Source organism: Fringilla coelebs, assembly GCF_963513975.1.
Source record: "Fringilla coelebs genome assembly, chromosome: 5".
Taxonomy (NCBI): Eukaryota; Metazoa; Chordata; class Aves; order Passeriformes; family Fringillidae; genus Fringilla; species Fringilla coelebs.
The window spans coordinates 3,766,504-3,786,122 of NC_140033.1; the positions used below are offsets into that span (position 1 = coordinate 3,766,504).

The 19,619-nt window shown below is 44.3% G+C and overlaps 1 protein-coding gene across 1 annotated transcript in view; it reads right to left on the minus strand.

The window, feature by feature from the left end:
- Positions 1-1,173: 1,173 nt before the first annotated feature.
- The window catches only part of PRKCQ (protein kinase C theta), a gene marked incomplete at its 3' end in the record, with an annotated part of 36,146 nt that continues 17,700 nt past the window's right edge, over positions 1,174-19,619 (minus strand). The window contains exons 13-18 of the mRNA XM_084206134.1: positions 10,614-10,705; positions 9,153-9,215; positions 5,438-5,576; positions 2,610-2,798; positions 1,948-2,076; positions 1,174-1,329 (exon numbers count right to left, since the gene is read on the minus strand). Of these exons, the coding sequence (XP_084062260.1) occupies positions 1,174-1,329; positions 1,948-2,076; positions 2,610-2,798; positions 5,438-5,576; positions 9,153-9,215; positions 10,614-10,705 (768 nt within the window). The remainder of the gene's footprint in view (positions 1,330-1,947; positions 2,077-2,609; positions 2,799-5,437; positions 5,577-9,152; positions 9,216-10,613; positions 10,706-19,619) is intronic.

Sequence of the window (19,619 nt, forward strand, 5' to 3'; positions counted from 1 at the left end):
CACCTTTGTTTTAAAGGATCCTATGATGAAAGGATCACGGAGAAGACTTTTTGTTTTAAACCCACTCACATTCCCACAGGCTGCAAAGGGACAGAACACACAGCAAAATGTCACAAGGTGGGGCTGAGGGCCACCCTCACCTGATGTGCCTCCTGCCCTGTGACCATGGTGTGCAGCTCCTTGACCTGTGCCCAAGAGCTGGGACATCATTTAGAGAAACAGAAAGTAAACCAGCCTTTGCAGGACCAATTAGCACCTTTCAAGTGAAATACCCCAATTCTGTGACTGGAAGGCCACTTTTACAATGCTTAAACAATGGTTTGAGGAAACATGTTGAACTTTTCTCACGTGGTTTTAGGGTAAAATGTCAGAAAGCCCTATTGGGGTCTTGCCCTGAGTCTGGTGTGTCAGAAGACACTTAAAGCTTTAGAACAGGGTTCTTGAAACATTCTGCAAATTCCCATCCTTCCTGCTCAGGCACTAAGTGTAAACCTCTGGTTTTCTGTACCAGTCTTGGCATTCCCTTTGGTAACAATCCATTGAGATGTGCAGATGGTGGAATGGGCACCTGAAAAAAGTCTCTTTGTCCCATGGAGAAAAATTGAGTCCTAACACCTGTGAACAGCATTTTTAAAGGGTGTAGGGAGCAAATTTCTTTCTTCAAAGCTGTGTACACTTTGGCAATTTTGCACATGTACAAGTGGAGGTTACCAAAGCATCCAGCCTGAGTCTTCCCTGATACCCTCAGGCCTTGAGCAAACCATTTTTCCTTCAGAGGAAGGTGGGTCTGGGTCAGAGTTGCAGAAATGGGCACTGACATCACCAGAAGTTCAAATATACTTATTTTTCCTTACAGAGAAACCTGTTGTCTGTGTGTACAATAGTGGGGAGCAGGTTTTGGCACCTCCTCATTTTCAGATGCTTTCAATTTCAAGAACATTGGGAAGAGAGAGAAGAGAGACCAAAAGATACCACAAAGAAATTTTATCATCAATGAAGAGTGGGCTGGCACCTGCTATGGACTGGAAAAAGTCAGAAGCCTCCAGGCATGGTACAAACTTTCATGAGATGCTTTCTTTCTGGAGGGTTCTTGATAAAAACAACCATGCACAGTCTTCAGTTGACAAAGTGCTACTCAAATCATTACAGAGAACTCCTTCAGCAAGGCAGATCTCAGGAAAATATTTTCTCCATTTTAGGGTTCACAAAAGAGAAGTTGCTGAACATATTTTGGTCCATGCTGTTAATCAGTGCTCTGTCAGCACAGGACAGTCTGGGTTTTTCATTCAGGAATTCCTTGTCGAAGTTGCTACAGTCACTTGGAGATTTCTTCAAGAAAAGGAAAAAAAAAAATTGATGTCAAACCACTAATAGTCAGATCTTTATTACCATGGTACTGGCCCTATCAGGCTGCTTCCTATGGGCTCAGCACAACCTTCAGCTGGGAGCCAGTAAATGTAAATATTATAAAGGAGGCACTGAGCCTGTAATCCAGGAATTCTGCCAGGCAGGGATGTTACAGCTTTGTAACATGGCAGACTGAACTCCCCAATAGGATAACAGTTGTGGAAGACTGTAAAATTAAAGTATGATGTGCTTGTCAAATTAAATTCTATTACTGTAATTAACAGGACTTTAATAATTTAACAAGACTCTTATTAATAGTCAGAATTATTCTGATGTAGCTAAACACTTGGTTCCTGAGCTGCTTTACCTTCTGCAGGGCAATGAAAGATAATCCCTTCAGAATGGGCAGCAGTTCTGAGGTGAAGGGAAGGTGTTACCCTGCTGCAGTAACTGGGAAAGCAGTGAGTAATTTATGGTCTCCCAGGTGTGGGCGTGCCAGACCTGGGCTTGCAGTACTGTGAGGATCAGGTCAGGCATCCAGCAGAATGCACAGTCTAGAAGACCTGAGATGGGTGGAAGTGAAAGAAGATGCATCCTTACCACTCTTGGTTTGAAAGGAGGCTCCATCCTTCTCTCTTCCAAAGCTTCCCAGTTGATTTCCCGGAAGAAGGCGTGCTGGCGGATGTTCCCTCTCGCCCCCAGTCTCCTCTCAGGCTCTCTTACAAAAAGCTGGAATGTTGATCCCATAGGTTAAATTCTCTGATGGTAATACAGGCATAAAGCAAAGGGGAATGTGTAATTATCCAGAGTCAGTGCAATGAGAAGAGGCCCTAATGGAGAAAATGTTGGGATTTTTTTTTCCTAAACAAGGAAGTTTACTGATTTGTATTAAGATGATTGCTACCTCTAATCCTGACAGAAGTACAGGGTGTTTGGGCAGAAAGATGGCAGCATGTGCACTAAAAAGAGATGGTCAACATCTCAGTCTGATGTAAGCCTTAGTTTGAAGTATATTTTCCAGGAGTTAATGAGCTTTGCACCTTAGGGAGTGCTCTGCAAATAAACTGATCTCTGCTGGGGTCTGTGAGGAGCCACCATCACAAATCAGGAGAAGGAATACACCAAATTTCCTTATGGGAGAGGTGTGGAACAGGCAAGACAGTGCCTAAACTACATCTGTTCCTCTCTACAACAGCTGAAGATAAAATTGAAGACAGTAATTCTGGCAGCAGGATTTTCATTTGATGGGTGCTGATTCTTACCTTCACCAAAATGTCCTTGGCATCCTTGTCCAGCCAGCGAGGGTAGAAGGGGTTGTCCATACGGATGGACTGGAAAAGCTCCTCCTCATCTTGGCCATGGAAAGGGGATTGACCAATGAGCATCTCATAGAGGAGGACACCAAAGGACCACCAGTCCACAGAGGTGTTGTACTTCTGCCCCAGCAGTATCTGCCCAGAAAGAGGAGCCACAAAGGCAGAAGTAAAATGTCTGATGTGAGTTTTTCAGCTTCAGGAGGGTGGCCAGACCGTGGCCTTGCAACAGCTGCTCTACCAGAGCTGCTTCCCCCTGCCTGCAGCAGGAGCCAGAATTCTGCCAGTGGAAATCTGAGCCACGAGGCACAGCCACACCTGGGTGCCCAAACAGCCCCTGGCACTAGAGACAGCAGGCTGCATGCAATTCTTGCATTACTTGAGCAAATCCTTGGCTGCCAGACAGATCTCAAATATAAAAGATGAGACAAGTCATTTTAAGCCTGCTCTCCAAGGGTTCAGATCAGGCCTGTGAAGTCCAAGAAGACAAATGGTCAGGAATCAGCATCTTGGGGTTGATTCCAGCCACACAAGCTGAGTTTTAAAATTACAAATGTGGCAGCTTAAAGGTAGTTCAGGACTATCAGTCACTTAAAAGGCTGTGACTCTACCCCAGGAAAATCTTCCCCAGGGAAAACATGAGAGGGGTTGCTGATCTGTCCTCCTGAGAGCCCAGCTGGGTTTTAGATGGAGGAATGGGAATTTGTCCTCAGTCAGTCCCTTGGTTTGTGCCTTTCAGTGTCACCAATAAAGTGACATCCAGCTGGAATAATGACTGTCCCAGGGTCTAAAGGACCATCACCAAGTTCTCAAACTTCCTCTCTGTAGAAGCAAAATTAATCTCACCTGCCTTTAGATATCTGTTGTGGAGATATCTAGAGCTGGACCACTTATCACTAGCTCCTTTTAGAGCCAAGGAAGGGATTTCACCCGGTTTTAAACATCTAATTAAATATCCACCTGCTGTAAAATACAACCTCTGTTTGTCTTCTTTGGTTCTCAAAGAGCCTCAAAAACTTGCTCATATATAGATTTTTACATTGGAGATATCTAAAGGTTGACTGTGGTGTGTAGGATTCTTAGCAGAATTTTAGAGCTGTACAGGGGAAAATTTATTTTTGAGGCACAATCTTTACTCTTGAGCCCACATCTTGGTTGCAATGGGATGCTCTATTTTCCATCTGCCTCCAAAAGAGGAGATGCCAAAAGGACAAAAATTAGATTTGAATCTGTGCTGTAATATATACAATGAGCTATAATATATGCAATATGCTGCAATATTTACAATTCCACTCAGAGCCAAAAAAAAATAAAAATCAGCAACACACTTTAATATATTTTTTCTGGATCAGTTACAAACAAAATCATCCCAACCTTTCCTTCTAAAAAGAGAAATTATTTTTATAAGGCTTGATCTTTAAAAGTCTATATTATCTGGAAATTGAAATGGAAGTGTTTTTTGGCAGAAATAAAATAAATAAATAAAAAGGTTTATTTTGTTTGAAATTCTCTGGGACAAAAATAAACTCATTAATTTAATTTCAGGCTGTCTTTTTTCTGGTCAGATTTTTTTGAAATGAAAAAAAATTTGCTTGTCTACTGACCCATATTCCCCTTATTGCATGGCTGTGGCCAAGGTGCTGGGTCTGTAAAAAATTACAGTGGCAGCAGCTGCAGTGAAATACTGACAGAGTCCAGTGCTCCTGCCTGTGGCAGGAGAGATGATCCATAAACTCCAGAAGTGCTTCCAATTTAGAGATAAAATGTTTTATATGCACTCATTGAATCCCTAAAATAAACATGGTGTAGGAATAAAACTCTGAGCTATTTCAGTTTTTCTCTTTTCTATAAAATAAAATCAGAGATAATGGATCAACTCTTGGCTATTTTCTTTTTTAGGAGCAAAAAATATTTTTTTTTTCCTTAAATAAAGGCATACTGAAGTGGAATAAAAGACAATTGCAGCTTGATTGCAGAGCACACTTACACCCATTCTTAGGCAATAGAAATCCAATTGATTTGAAGAGACCCTTGAGCCAGCAGTGATGTAACCTCAGCCAGACTCGAGCCCTTAGTGCACAGTAAAGGATCAATGAATTATAGCAGAGGGAGAAAAACCCTAAAGGCTGTGACAACTCTTTGGAAAACACCAATATCCATCATGAAAACACTACAATTACAAAATGGGATCTTGAAAGGTAAATAAATGGATTTCAGACTGATGTCAGACATGATGCATGGATGACTTGTAGGTTTTTCTCTGAGCTAAAGAATATTTTCTTTGGCCACCTAATTAGTCAAAGCCTCTCCATGGTAAGATCTATCATTGTGAGAAGTCATCAGGTTAAGGAAACTTTCTCTTTTCTGGAGAGATCTAGTTCAAAACACCTAAATTTTCTAGGAGAAAAAAGAAAAAATAATAAGGTTCTGTCTGGTTAAAAATTGAAAGAAATAAGGGAAAGGGCACAGTCAGCATTCCTCAGGCTGTGTCTGTCCCTCGATTGCAGGACCTCTTGGAGCTTCTTCTGCCCAGCCCCAGAAAGAATTTCCATTAAGCATTCTCTTTTTTGATTTAAGCCAAGTTCAACTTGCACCAAAGAATGAACTAGCCACAAAAACAAACAATGCCAAACAGTCACACAGACTCTGAGCCATGATGTAATCCAGTTTCTGGCCTGGAACTGCTCCAAACCAGGTTATTGCTCTTTGCAGCCTCCCCCAGTCGTGTCTGGAGATGTGTTCCCTGTCCCACAGCACTCCCTGTGCCCCACACCTACCTCAGGGGCAATATAGTCAGGAGTCCCACAGAAAGTGCTTGTCTTTGCATCTCCAAACATGTTCTCCTTGCACATCCCAAAGTCAGCAATTTTGATGTGCCCCTCGTTGTCCAGGAGGACATTGTCCAGCTTCAAGTCTCTGTGGAGCAAGAGGAGAAAACCCTGTTCTTCAAAGTGCAAAGCACACCAAGTTATTTTAGCAGGTTACACTTTTTACATTTGTTCTCTGCCTCTGTGTCGTGCCTCCATGCTGGAAATACAAAGGAAGGCTGAGGGATAAATGAGGAACTGCTCTCTTGGGCTTCAGCATCCCTTTTCTGCATTTCTCTGCTCCCAGCACTGATTTATCTGCTGGAGAGGACACAGAATCATGGAATCACGGAATGGTTTGAGTTGGAAAGGACCTTAAAGATCCCCCAGTTCCAATCCCCTGCCATGGGCAGGGACACTCCCACCAGACCAGGTTGCTCCAAACCCCATCCAGCCTGGCCTTGGACACTTCCAGGGATCACATCACCCAAGACATCTTCTAAAAGCTGTTTCCTTCAAGGATGCAGAGTAGTGAAGCTAAGAGGGGCTTTGTGCCAGCTGCTGCTTCTGCCCTAACACAGCCTGGAGAATGAGAGCAGGTAATTCTCCCTCTCTCCTCCCCTGGGAATCTCAGTATTCTCTCTGAAGCTGCTGCCAGATCTCCCTTGTAGTGCAGACTCTACAAATGCCACAAGAGGTGAGGACTCCACAAGCCCTGCAGAGGGTCAGAATAATCTCAGAATAATTCCAGAATAATCTCAGAATAATCTCAGAATAATTCCAGAATAATCTCAGAGCCCCCACCACTGCTGGGCTGCGCCATCTGAACCCTGGGATTTACAAAGCCTTTCACACTCAGCTGCCAGGCTGCTGAGTTTTCAGGCTCTGAGCTACTCTGGAAGAGCCCAGAGAAAGGAAGAAAACAGGAATGGACAGAGAAGGAAATAAAAGCAAACAAGCTGATGAATCATGACCAGTGGTGAACAAAGAGGTTCTCAAGTGGGAACTAACTCTGAAAGGACAGAAAAGCTTGTAAAGTAGAAAAGGCAGAAAGAAAGTCATGGTTTCTATGTTAATTTTCCTAAATCTTTCCGAAAGGTGTTGTTTTTATTTGATATAATGTCCCAGGTAAAATGCATGGATCAGTGATGCTGCACTTAACTGGGGATGTGGGTAGAATTTGGGTCACCTGTCTGTGAGCACAGACATTCCTGCACTGCCTGGTTTGTGCCAGCAATCACTGCTCCTTCTCAGGGCTCCCAAAGCACCCAGGCACATTTGCTCCTGCCCACAGCTGAGGGTGTAATTGTTATTTTTCACACTAATTCATGGCCTACACATATTTTGGCCAAAAGGCCAAGTTGGATGGGGCCTGATCCTGTGGATGGCATCCCTGCCTGTGGATGGCAAGGGGGCTGGTGATCTTTAGGGTTCCTTCCAACCCAATCCACTCTGTGAATGTGTGATTCTGTGATTTTCCACATCTCAGGGAAGAGGCCTAACAACGAGGCTACTGCAGGCACACCCTCCCTCTGACAGCTGCTTTACAATGTGGGTTTTTATCAGAAATGTTCCTCAAAGAAGGCAATTTCTACTGCTTGATGCTCCTGGGATAATGGCCTGCAATTGCAGGGAAGATGATTCTTCAGAATCCCTCTGTGCAAAGCTCCTTGTCCTGCTAGGGCCAGGTCCCCATCAGGGCAGGGGACGTTGTGGTGTTCACACATTAAATTGTTGTCACGGGGCAATTGTTCTCTGCTGCAAGAATATGGCCCCAGACAAAATGGGAGTCATCAATCAAAGAGAAATACAGAGCAAACCAAGATATTTGCCTTCCAAGTGGCAGACACTCATGTTGTCACAATTTCCAGCTGGAATGACTTATTTTAGTTACAGTGTTGAGATCAATCTCGGGCTGCCAGTGCTGCTTTTATTCACCCAGTAGATCGAAGCAAAACAAAGAAACCCATCACCTACAGTTCCCTTTCATTATTTTGATGAGTCTCAAACTCATTGGCTCCAGGGATGGGAGTTAATGCCAAAAAAACACCTTGGCTCATTCGTTAAAATTTAAGCCAATGTTTCCAAACGTGGGTGCATGAGACAGAACGGCTGGATTCATTATTCTTACGGCATCACAAGAGATGTAGCTTCAAAAATTATTTCTATTCACTGTCCTAAGTGCTTAGCTGGCTCTGACAGAGGTACTGATGACTCTGTGTTCTCAGCTGACCTCGTTGTCATTGTCTTCAGTGAAAAAGGGAAGACAGAAGAACTGGTAAAACCTTTGGATACCCAAAGCAATATCACCCAAAGCTCCTGGGAATGAGATATTTCTTCCTATCCACATGCTACCCAGGTGTCCCAATTTTCCCTCAATTCCCAAGGCTCCAGACTCTAAGCACCCCTCTCCTTTCAGGAGGAAATGGGTCCCAAATCCCAACACAGCACTGGCACAGTGATTCCAAGTAAAAATGTGGATTATAAATAAAATGCCAGCATTAGGAGCTCTGCCATAAAGTCACCATGTCCTGCAGATATTTTTATTCAGATTTTCTGAGAAGACTGGCTAAAATCAACAGACATGGCGAAGTGATTTGTGCACTTCAGAAAATTTTTCCCTTCACTCATGGAGAATAATAATTAGAGCCAGAAAAGTTGCTGAGGCCCCAGAGATCATCTTAGCTTAATGCCACTGATATTGATCTCATGTTTATGCAATCACCATCACTGGTCAATAAAGACTATAAATGGCTCCCACATGAGTAATAATAAAAATCAAAACTCGTGTTTTAAAGGGAGAATGGATTGTGAGCAAGTCATCCACTTTCAGCACTTGCTCTAATGTTCATGCTACATGACAAACACCGAAATAAACTCATTTTGGGTTCAGCAAACATCATTGCTGTAGGGAGCGTTCTCATTTATTTGTGACAAGTTATTTGTTTTCTGCTTTTAAAGAAGGCTGTAATGTAGTAACTGAATTTGGCCATGAAATTGACCTTAACCAGAGCTCCCCAGAAATTCAGTTCCTCCTTTTGGCCAAGGGAAATCAGACTGTGGCCTAATTTCTGGTAGAACTGGGCACTTCCCATAGACACTTTAACCCAGGCTTGATGAACCTAAAGATGCCCTCTGCTCTCTGCTTACTACAAGAAGAACTTAGCAGACAACTCAGATTCCTGATGGTGAGATGAATCCCATCTCCCCACTGTGCACAAAATTAATCCAAAATTAGGATATATCGTCTCCCTGCTTTTGTTACTTGAATTGAGCTTGTCCGTACTTTCCCAAGGTAACCAGAGCAGCAGATGTACCAAATTTCTTGTGTCTGACTTGACCTTAATTTACCTTGATATGTGGGAAGCTTAAACAAGGTGCCTACACTGGGTGCTGTGTGAATGGCTCTGTGTAAATGCAAAATGTAAAAAAAATAAATCCAAATAAATCCATTTGTTTTACTGTTAACTGAAACAGAACTGGGTTCTGAAAGAAAGATCAAAACTGCCTTTTCTACTCTCTTTCTTCAAAATAAAACACCCAAACTATGTAGAAGGGAAATCTGCAGGGAATTGCAATGCCAGTAAGCACAGCCAAGAAAGAGCCTCTCTGGTGCCATTGGTGCTTGCAGGGAAAAGCAGAAAAGGTTTAGCATTTAGCATATTACACTAAAGAGTAAAATTACCTGTATATGATGCCCTTGGAATGGAGGAACTGGAGCCCACAAATTATTTCAGCAGCATAAAACCTGAATGACAGAAGGCACAGGTCAGAACAGGAGCTTCCCAAAGGTTTTTCCAACTAGACCCAAAAAGATGGAAACCTTGTGCCCACAAGAGCCAAAATTTCATTAGGTTCCCAGAAGGTTTGGAGTGTCTCCAGGTGATTGTGTTTTACTGATGGGTGATGTGAGATTCCCAAAAGCAGGGAGGGATCTGGGATGGGGAGCACAGACAGACTCCCTGCCCGGATTTATGACCTGCATTTCAAAGAATCCTGGAATTCTGGAATTATTTAGGCTGGAAAACCCTTCTAAGCATCGAGTCCAACCATTAACCCAGCACTGCCAAAACCACCACTAAACCACATCCACATTTCTTGAACACTTCCAGGGACAGTGATCCCACCACTTCCCTGGACATCCTGTTCCAATGACTGACCACATTTTCAGTGAAGAAATTTTTTTCTGATTTTGAAAGCTTATCCATAAAATGGGCTACCCAGCAGGCTGGTTGGTGGCCTTTTTCTGGAGGTTTTTTGAGCTTGAAGTCCTTGTTCTCAGCACATTTTGACCCCAAGGACAGCACCACATCCTGCTGCAAAGAGGCAGAATCAGTGTGAAAGTGCTGTCCCAGAAGGGAATGAAAGCACAGGATCATATCCCCCTCCAGTGTGGCACAGCTCTGCTCCTTCAGTCTTCAATGCACTGGCCCTTAATTCTGGACATTCAAATGCATTTGAAAAATATCATCAAACACTGATTTAAAAGACGGTGTGGGTTTTATATTATTAAATTATTAAATAAAAGTAATTCCTATAGTGGTTTCAATATTGACTTTCAAAATACCTTTTGCTTGCAGAAGGATCAAAAGCACCTTTCATTTATTCTAATTCTTCTGTTTACTTTAATCAAAGCTAAATACATATTTAATTCTCTGCTGGTATATTAATTTTTTGTTTAAATTTACCTTTTGTGCTTTTGATAGGTTTTCACCCCACCCCACTGAACTTTAAGGCGAAAAAAGGGAAAATCCCATTACTTCTAACAAACAACAGCTTCACCTCTGACCACTGGGCTGGGAACCTCAGCTTAAGCAGGTCCTGCAGCTTGGCTACAGGGTGTTGTAAAGAAGCAAGGTCATGTCTGAGTGAAGCCAACTGTGTGGATGGAGTCTAAAAGTCTTCTGTGGGAGGGAAGAGAGGATGGGAAGTGACTCACTCCAGTCCCTCACTGGGCTGGGAGCATGTCCTGTATGGTTTTGTTGAGTTTGGAGGCAGCTGGGATAGAGCACAAGCATCATCCCCACTTTTCAGCTGGGCAAGGTGAAGAGAGGTCAAATAATCTGCCCAAGATCTCCTCTACAGGGCAGTGGCAGAGCTGGGAATCAAATCAGGTCGGGCCCAAAGGCAATGGTAAATGTCTTACGTTGCTCTGGGAAGGTCGAACTTGTGGCAGCTCTGGATGTGGAACATGAGGTCTCCTCCATTGAGGTATTCCATCACAAAAAAGAGGTTTTCCTGGAGAAGGAGACAAGGTGAGAAGAAATAAGGGGTGGTGAAGAGCAAGGTGAAAGTTTAAATATTTTAAAAATAATCAAGCCGCACAGAAAGAGCTCAAAAAGAGGAAGGAAAGTATTACTGCAAGGGTTTTGGAAAGAATGCAGCTCCTTTTTAGATTCCTCATTTCTCCTCTTGGTTCCCTAAGCCCATACTCACACTCCCTGCTCTGATTTCTATAAACACCACTAGCAAACACTGCAAAGCCACTTCATAACCAGCTGGGGCTGTGGATTTTTACCAGCAGAGCTCCAGGCTCACAGAAAGGGGTCATTGACTTTACAGCGCCTGTACAGCAGGACAGACGGACAAGCTTCTACTGAAAAAGGCAGAAATCCCTCCCAGCTCTCCTCTGGTCCCCATCCCAGTACAGTGCCCATCCAGTGGAGTGACTTCAAGCTGGTGTCACCTGCATTCCTGCACAGCTTCTGTGGAGCCACCTGGGCCTGGCTTTGTCAAGTCATCAGAGACACCAGCCAGAAACAGCAATTTGTTTCAAGCACATGCTTGATTTTAAGCCTGAAAGCTGCTCTATGTAACTTGCTGGTGGGGAAAGAAATGAATTAATCATATTTCTACATACCCACTGAGCACCTGCATGTCAGAGAAGCCTGGAAAAAGTCAAGTTCTTGTCCCCATTGCAAGCAACCATCAGTTGTTCGACCAGGGCAGTGAAAAACTCTCCTCCTGGCACACAGAAATGATGGAATCTCTCTATATATTATGAGCAAAATTGATCACTGAGGTTTCTTCTCCAATCCTTGATACAAAATCATGGAATGACTGCATGGTTTGGGTGGGAAGGGACCTTAAAGACCCCTAAATTTCCAACGCCCTGCCAGGGCAGGGACACCTCCCACTAGACCAGGTTGCTCATGTCCATGACACTGATCCTCTCACAGCTTCAAGAGCCAGAACTCACCACCAGAACCCTGCAGAAGCTGGCATGGATTGATCCCTTCCACACTGACTGTCCCTACAAAGCAGAAAGGACACCTTTTTCTGAAGGAAAAGGATCTGCACACCGAGTTATGGTCCCAGTTTAAGCTTCTGTTTTGGGGATCTCACCTTTTGTGCATAAATGCAGGAATAAAAAAAAAAGGATGTGGTATTTTTACCCCCTCAAAAGCCTCTCTCTGTTCTGTACACACCTGAAGTCAGTCATCTCTAGGCTATGCTATAAAGTTTATGAATATCTTCCTTGTGTTGCCTATTGCCCATTACATTTTTTCCGGGGGGGATATAGTTATTTTCACATATATTTTCAACAGTTGAAGGTTTTTATCCATAAGATCTAATGTAAGTATCTCTGGAAGCAAGCCAAGAGCTGGCTATGTTAAAAAACCACACAAGTGCTTGTTCCTTTCAAACAACAGCTGTCTGCTCTAATTTGTGCAATTTCTTTAGCCAGATCCTCTTAATTACAGCACTCTTATTTAAATGGACTCACTGGAAACCCCACCTGTCATCCAACAAGCTCAAAGGCAGATCTGGCCTCCTGGGGAAAGAATACAAATTCCATCACAAAACCAAATGGGTGCAGGTTTTCAGTGTTTCTTGCACCTGCAGGGGGCTGTGCACATAAATGAGTTTCAGCAAGTAAAAAAGGCCAAAGGAAGGTGGGAAATTTAGTGAAGAAATGTATAAATCTTGGAAGCAACGTGAGCTCAGGAGCCCATTCAGGAAAATACTTGAACAGATGCTCTTTGGGAAGGTACACAGGGAGGTGATGGGGTTCAGCCAACAACCCACCAGCAACCACGTGTGTCCTGCTGGGACTGAAGAAACCTCAGGGGTTCTTGAAATGGGCCAGACTCAGCTTTAGTGGGCTGGGAAGGAGAAAACCCCTCAGTTGTCCTGTAAAGTCCACTGATTTTGGCTACACCTCATCACACATCTCTGACTGTAACCTGAAATCCTTGTTTATCCAGTAGAAGGAGCAGTCATGCTCTGCCTGTTCATGGACTTGAGCAACCCTCTGATGTACCTGTTTCACTGCACCCAGGGACTCTGACTTGAAACTGGGGACTCTGGCAGCATCCTTGAGAGAAGAAAAGGGGGAGCAACCCCTCAGATTAATTTACATCCATATATACAAACCATGTAGCTCAACTGCCTTAAGCCATGGAGCAGGAGAACACAAACTTAGGAATGTTTAGTACTGAAACTTATGATATATCAGGTGCTATAGAGTGGTGCATAAACCCTGTTGGAAAGACAGACAGGAATCACTCTGACTTTCCTGCTCTTGGAAGGGGCTTGGAAGTTCCCCTTGCTTCTTGAGAAGTGCAGATTCCTGGAACAGCTCGTGGAGGAGAACTGGTTGAGATCAGCCCTACGTCATTACGAGTGGTGAGGTGTAACCAAGAAAGGCAAAGTGCAACAACTTACTGGAGTCAGCTTCCTAGGTCTGAGATCTACAGAGCCACAGAACACATCAGATTTGGGAAGTGGCAAAACCCAATCTTGAAACCACCGAAAATTCAAGGGGGGTGCTGGAGGTCAAAGGGTTGGAGCGGCGCAGGGGACGTTCTTGCACACAGGCTCCAGCTTCACTTCCCCTTGCCCTGGGAAAGCTAGCTGATGGCTCCTGCCTGCTGCTGGGAGGCTCTGGGGCCTGCCAGCACTTGGAGCAGGCAAGGGGGTTTTATCTGGTTGAAAATGTCCCTGCTCACTGCAGGCAGCTGGACTAGGTGACCTTTAAAGGTCCTTTCTAACCCAAACCATTCTCTGATTCCCAAAGGCTCTGCCGTGCCCTTATCCCCTGCAGTGCTCCTGTGTCACAGACACATTTTATGAAAAATCCTTTCTCCTGAGAAGCTGAGAGGCCTCAGGAACAAAATGTAAACAATAATTATCTGCTGCTGTGGAATGCAACAGGTGCATCTTTGATTAGTCTCATGTGGTTGTTTTTAATTAATGGCCAATCCCAGTCCAGCTGTCTCAGACTCTCCGGTCAGTCACAAGATTTTATTATCATTCCATTCCATTCCAACCCATTCCATTCCATCCCATCCCATCCCATTCCTTTCTAGCTTTCTGATTAAATCCTTTCCTCTATTCTTTTAGCATAGTTTTAATATATAATTTTCTTTTAACGTACTATATATCATAAAATAATAAACCAGCCTTCTGAAACATGGAAAAATTTTTGCCTCTTCCCACGCTGGAGTTGCCTGCAAATTCAACAGTCCTGCCTGTGGATGTTGAGCAAACAAGCAGGAATGCTGTCCCTGAGTGGTGAGACCTGCACAGCTCTGCAGGAGGCTTGGAAAGAGTGCCCTGCCCCTCTGCCCTGCAGGCAGGGCACAGACAGCTTGGTGACCGCCTCTGGGACATCCCTGGGGAGCAAATGCTGAAGCCAAAATTTTGGGTCATGGTTCTGGACTCGCACAACAGAAAAAGTTTGGTCTCATGGCAGACCTCAGGACCATCTTTTGTGGCCACTGAGCTCAAGGAGGATTGTAAAGGACCTTCCTGCACTCAGGGATGGACACTGCAGCAGGGTAGTTATAAAATCATAGAAATTCTGAGCTGGAAGGGACCAACAAGGATCATCAAAGTCCAGCTCCTGGCCCTGCACACCCCTGAGAATCACACCATGTGCCTGGGAGCTTTGTCCAAACTCTTCCTGATGTATTTAATACCAGTTGTCTTAAGAATATCTGTAGGGGGATAGAATATAAGAAAATAAAGATGGTGTAGAAAGTATTCTCACCCCTAAGGAGCTGCAGCTGGGCCAAGTAGCAAAGATCAGGAACAGGCCTGACTTTACCAGGCACAGCTGTGCCCAGTGAGAAGAAGAGTGCTGTAAGAGAGTGGGGTGGCTGGTGAGAGGGGAACTGCAGTCAGCTGGCTGCTTTGGGAAGAACAGAGTCAGTGCTCTGAGGAGCTGCCCACCAGAAACACCAAGGTGTGAAACTTTTGTGATGAGGAGACAACAGCATGGAACCCCTGCAATGAGATGACAACAAATATCCATGTATCAGCCATTCCCTGCTTCTAGACCATCTCCCAGGGGCTTTCTCCATTACAGCACTGGGAGCAGCACAAACCCTTTTGTGGGAGGGTGAAGTGCTGCTCCTACAGCAGAGCCCTAAAACACGAGGTTGTTCAACACAGAGACACAGCAGCAGTGCCCTGCACACAAAATAAAACTGTTCCCCAGCTCCCAGGTGCTGAGAGCCTGGATTACTGCAGGATCTCACTTTCCTTCCCTTTCAATCCCTCAGTGCCTGTGCTGAGCTCCTCCCCACAGAGCCACCTGCTCCCTCTGCTCTCCAGGACACGGCAGGGATGGAGTTAAACCAACCTGCTCCTGCTCTGCTGCCACTGCTGGGAGAATGAATAGGCGCTATCAGAGATGCTTTCAACTTTATAAACAACGAGTATAAAGCAGGCAGCATTTAAATTGATCTTTTGAAGGTACATCCTCTAACAGGCTCTTAAAATCCTTTAACCAGCTGGAAGCCCTCCAGAGCACTTTTCTGCAGAGATTTTCAGATTTTGTTTTCTTTGCATTTTGAAAGCACTCGCATACATACAAATACAATTTAACACCGTTTACTGAGGAGCAAAAATTCTTCTTCCCAGGGTTTCCAGGAGGATGAATGTCAGAATAATTAATGCTGCAGGATAGTGTGGCTTTACCTGTGTTTAGATCAGTTACCCTAACACAAACTCCACATCTAGTGACCTAATCCTGCATTCCCATTGAACTAGGCTGTCCCTGGCCAGGAGAAAAGCTGAACATGATGCAATTCCTGCAGCTGGCTCTGGTCTCACCTTTTCATGCAGCTCAGCACAGTCTGGGTGCTGATCCACACTTTGGATCTATTTTATTTCATGGGATAGCTGGCAGCCAAAAGCCTCTCAATCCTTTTCCACCACATCACTCAGGGCTGTAATCCCATCAGAGCATCCCATCCAGTGGGAAAGAGGGCAATGCAGTCCTCACTGTGTCCACTGCCAGGAGGAACAGTTAACACAGGGTTCCTCCTTCCACTGGAATTTGCACCAGAGCAATCCAAGCTTTAATTCTGTTCTCTGGTTTAAATATTTTCCCCCCCTCTCTTGTGTAATATCAGCCTGTCTTCCAGAGATGGCAGCATTTCTTACAGCTGCCCAATAATGCAGCCCAGCCCCTGCTCTCAGTGCTTATTCCTTGTTCTAATCCTTGCACTGCCAGCATTCCTAGCTGTGTGTTTGGGATGCTCAGCATGGTGTGCCCATCTGCTTGGTACAAAGCACAGGGATGTATTTATACACATAAATAAAACACATTTATACACATAAATAAAACACATTTGCAGAGAGGAAGGTGCAGACTTGGTTTCCACTTGAGCTCTGAGATCCCAAGCCCTTTACTCACACTCAGAGCAGACAGAGTCCATCACTCACTGATAAACTGGGGCACTATCAGCCCAGGTCTGGCAAGAGGAAGTGATTTTCCCTATCAGTGTCCAGCAGAATCTTGGAGAGAGACTGATTTTCTCAAGGCTAGAGAAAGATTTGTCTAAAGTTTTGTGGATTAAAAAAAAAAAAAAATGCACCAGACCAAAAATGAAACAAAAAGTAGCCAAATCCATGAAATCCGTGAAAAGTAAATATTTTAGCAGCTGAAAAACAGAAAAAAATTAAATGTTTTTATTTTAGGAGTAATTTTTTTCTTTCAGGATAAAGTGCAGCTTGACTGCAGGTTTTTAGAGATCTCAGGCAAAGCTGAATGCATTTTGGGCAGATTTCCCTCAGGCTGGACAATGGGGGGGCAATGACAATATGTGTATTGAAAATAGCAATTATCTTTTACTTCAAAATCCCCACTGGTGAGCTCTCCTCCTATTTTCCTGGCCAATGCCTTCCCCCAGTTCACACCACGTGGGCTGACATCACCTACAAGTGTCTTACAAAAGCTTCACATATTTGATGTTATAATTACAGCTGCTCACACCTTCTCTGGCACAACCTTGTAGGAATCCCAAAGCTCTGCTGAGGTGTTGCTATTTCTGCTAAACCACGTTGAAATTTTGGCCAGGATCCAACAAGACCTTGCCAGTTTTTCCTGCCTGTTGGTTGCAAGAGGCAAAAATCCTCAAAGCTTTCCAAAAATTTCCCATCAGCTGCTTCAAATTTGGCCTTGAATCAGATTTTTTCCAAGCTCAAAGTACTCTGAATACTACAGGGATGCACAGATGTTTCCAAGCTGGTGTTTCACCCCAATAAAAAGTAGGAGGAAGGAGCTAGGGCTGTTCAGGAGGTCCTTGGCACCAGCAGGGAGAGGAGCTGAACGTCCAAAGGGTGGGAAATGCCCACGAGCCAACCCCGTGCTCTGATCCAGGGCAAAGAAATCAGCCCTGCCCCTCAAGATCCAGTAACAGAGAAAAGAAAACTGAAATCATGCATGGAAAAAAAATAATTCAGGAATTGAAGTAACCTCTGAGGAGATATTTTAATGGGAAATATGAAAATACTCGTGGAAAACAGAGACAAAGAATTTCCAAATTAGGAGCGCACTCCTGTTTTGTGATTCTTTTCTCCTTCCTGCCGGTGTAAGAGATTTTTCAGTCAGTATTAAGCACACAAGGGCAACAGAGGGTGTGAAAAAGGCTCACCACCAGGAGAAAACATATAATACAACAGTAAAGCAGAAAATAAACATTTCTGTAATATTTTGTTTAAAATTGCAGTAACGATTACTTCTCTTTTGGGTTGAGATAATCTCTGTTGCTATTTCGTGCTGCAAGTCAAAATGCCTCAAGATTTAATTTGCATTTAGGTAAAGGGTGTTAATAAAACTTGGTCAATGAAGTAAAGAAACAGAAATAAAAGTGACTTTCAAAAAGGGGAAGCCTATTTTTATGGCAGAAGATCAGTGAAATGCAAAAAAGAATAAAACATAAGCTCTGGGATGCTAGTCACTCTTTTGGCATTACTGATTTTGGGCTTTCACAGAATTATAAACATATTTTTCCTCCTCTTTAACATAACAGCATCCCTTTAAATCTAATACAGCAGTATAGCAGAATGGCTCTTTGAGCTTATTGTTAAAATTCAGAGTATGTAATTATGACAGCTGAATATCTGGATACAAAGATGACTGCAGTAAAATAAAACAGAAAAAAATTCAAAAAGATATTGGACAAAAAACCCCCAAACACTGTGGGCTTGCATTTATTCTCATGCAATAAAACAAGAAAAGTATATTCTGAGTTTTGCAAGCACTGATCATTCAGACTCCACCAGGACAGAGAGGGGCATCAAGTGCCTGGTGCCAACTAAAACCTGTCTGAAGAGCCATCCAGATTTATATAATTGAGCAGCCACTCATTACCTGGGTGGAGGTGAGGAAGAAACTCATCCCAGAGAGCTGCCAACAGATTAAAGGACTTTTTTCCCCCTCTGGAAACATGTGGACTGTTGAGGCCCTTGCTTTGCTGTAGGAATATTCCTGTTTTTACTGTCTTTTGCAGAGACACTCAGCACCTGGAGCAGCTCAGGTAAGCCAAAGCATGAGGGGTTCAGAAAGGCATTGGCACATATGTTTCAGTTTGAAACTACTTATCTATCCAGTGAAACTTCAAGAAACAAACAAAAAAAGTCATATTTTCAATATTAAAATGGAAGGACTCTACACAGAGGTGCTGTGGCTTCTGCCCATGGCTGGGGGGTGGGAAATAGGTGACCTTTAGGGCCCTTTCCAACCCAAACCACCCCATGATCCTAAAATGATTGCCATAAGAGACATTCTGACAACCACAGTGCTGTGAGCCCTGGAAGACCACCCAAGGCTGTCACAGCTGCCAGCCCTGGGTGACTTTCCTGCCCTGAGTGATCAGTGCTGGCTTGCAAAGGCCAGGGGAGAAAAGCCAGGGGAGAAAATCAACCAGAGCCCAGAGCAGCTTTGGCCTGAGCCCCATCCCAGCTCCTCTCTCTGTGAGCCAGGATGGGGAGGTCACACAGCTGTAAAGAGGCAGCGATGGCTTGGGATGAGACTGGATGGGCATTCCTTCTCCATGACAGCAGGGCAATTCTGTGCTGCTGCCCTGAAGTGTTGAAAAAAATTCATCTGGCTTTTTGAGCCTGGCACCCAGGAATTTTCCAGGTGCTCATTGCTTTTCCATCCTTCATCGCTTTTCATCCTTCAGGTTTTCCTTTCAGGGGCTGGAAGCACCCCCTCAAACAGTCAGTAAATCCCACCTGGATCCTGACATGACTCCATTTGGTCTCTCCTCTTTTTGCTGTGGTCTCATGAGGGAAGGGGACGCTTGCATGCCTGCCCTGCCTGAACCCAGGGCTCCAGACTGTCCCTGCTGCACCTTCCTGACCCTGACCTGCAGCTCCCAGACCAGGCTGGAGCACAGACAACATGGTTTGCTGCTGGCTCCAGTCAGCATCAGGCAGCATTCCCTGGAGTAAAAGCTCCCTCACAGAGCTGTGACTGCTGTCAAGATTTTATCTCTTCAATTAAATCTTGATCTTACTTGCTTTTGGAGTTGTGGCATTTAGATTTTCCTCTGAAAACCAGCCCTCCTCAGGTAGGGAGTTAATTCCTTTCCTTGCCAGGCAAGGATTCATTCCCAGCACACATTATCCCCACTGCCAGTCCCAAAGGGGTTAAACATGAATGCCTGGGCTCAGTGTCACCTCACCTACAGCAGTTCCCAGATGTTGCCTGTTATCACTTTAACCTGTCTTTAAACAGGTGCCACATCCCACAGATGATTGGGATGTACCACAGAGGTTGTATTTGTTTCTCCTGACCCTACAGAAGAACCCCCCACTGGGCAGGTCCTAACCTTACACTGAGCAGTGCCTTGTGCCACCAAACCCTGGGGCAGAGCAGGGACTGGGAGCATCCAAACAAAACCCTGAGCAA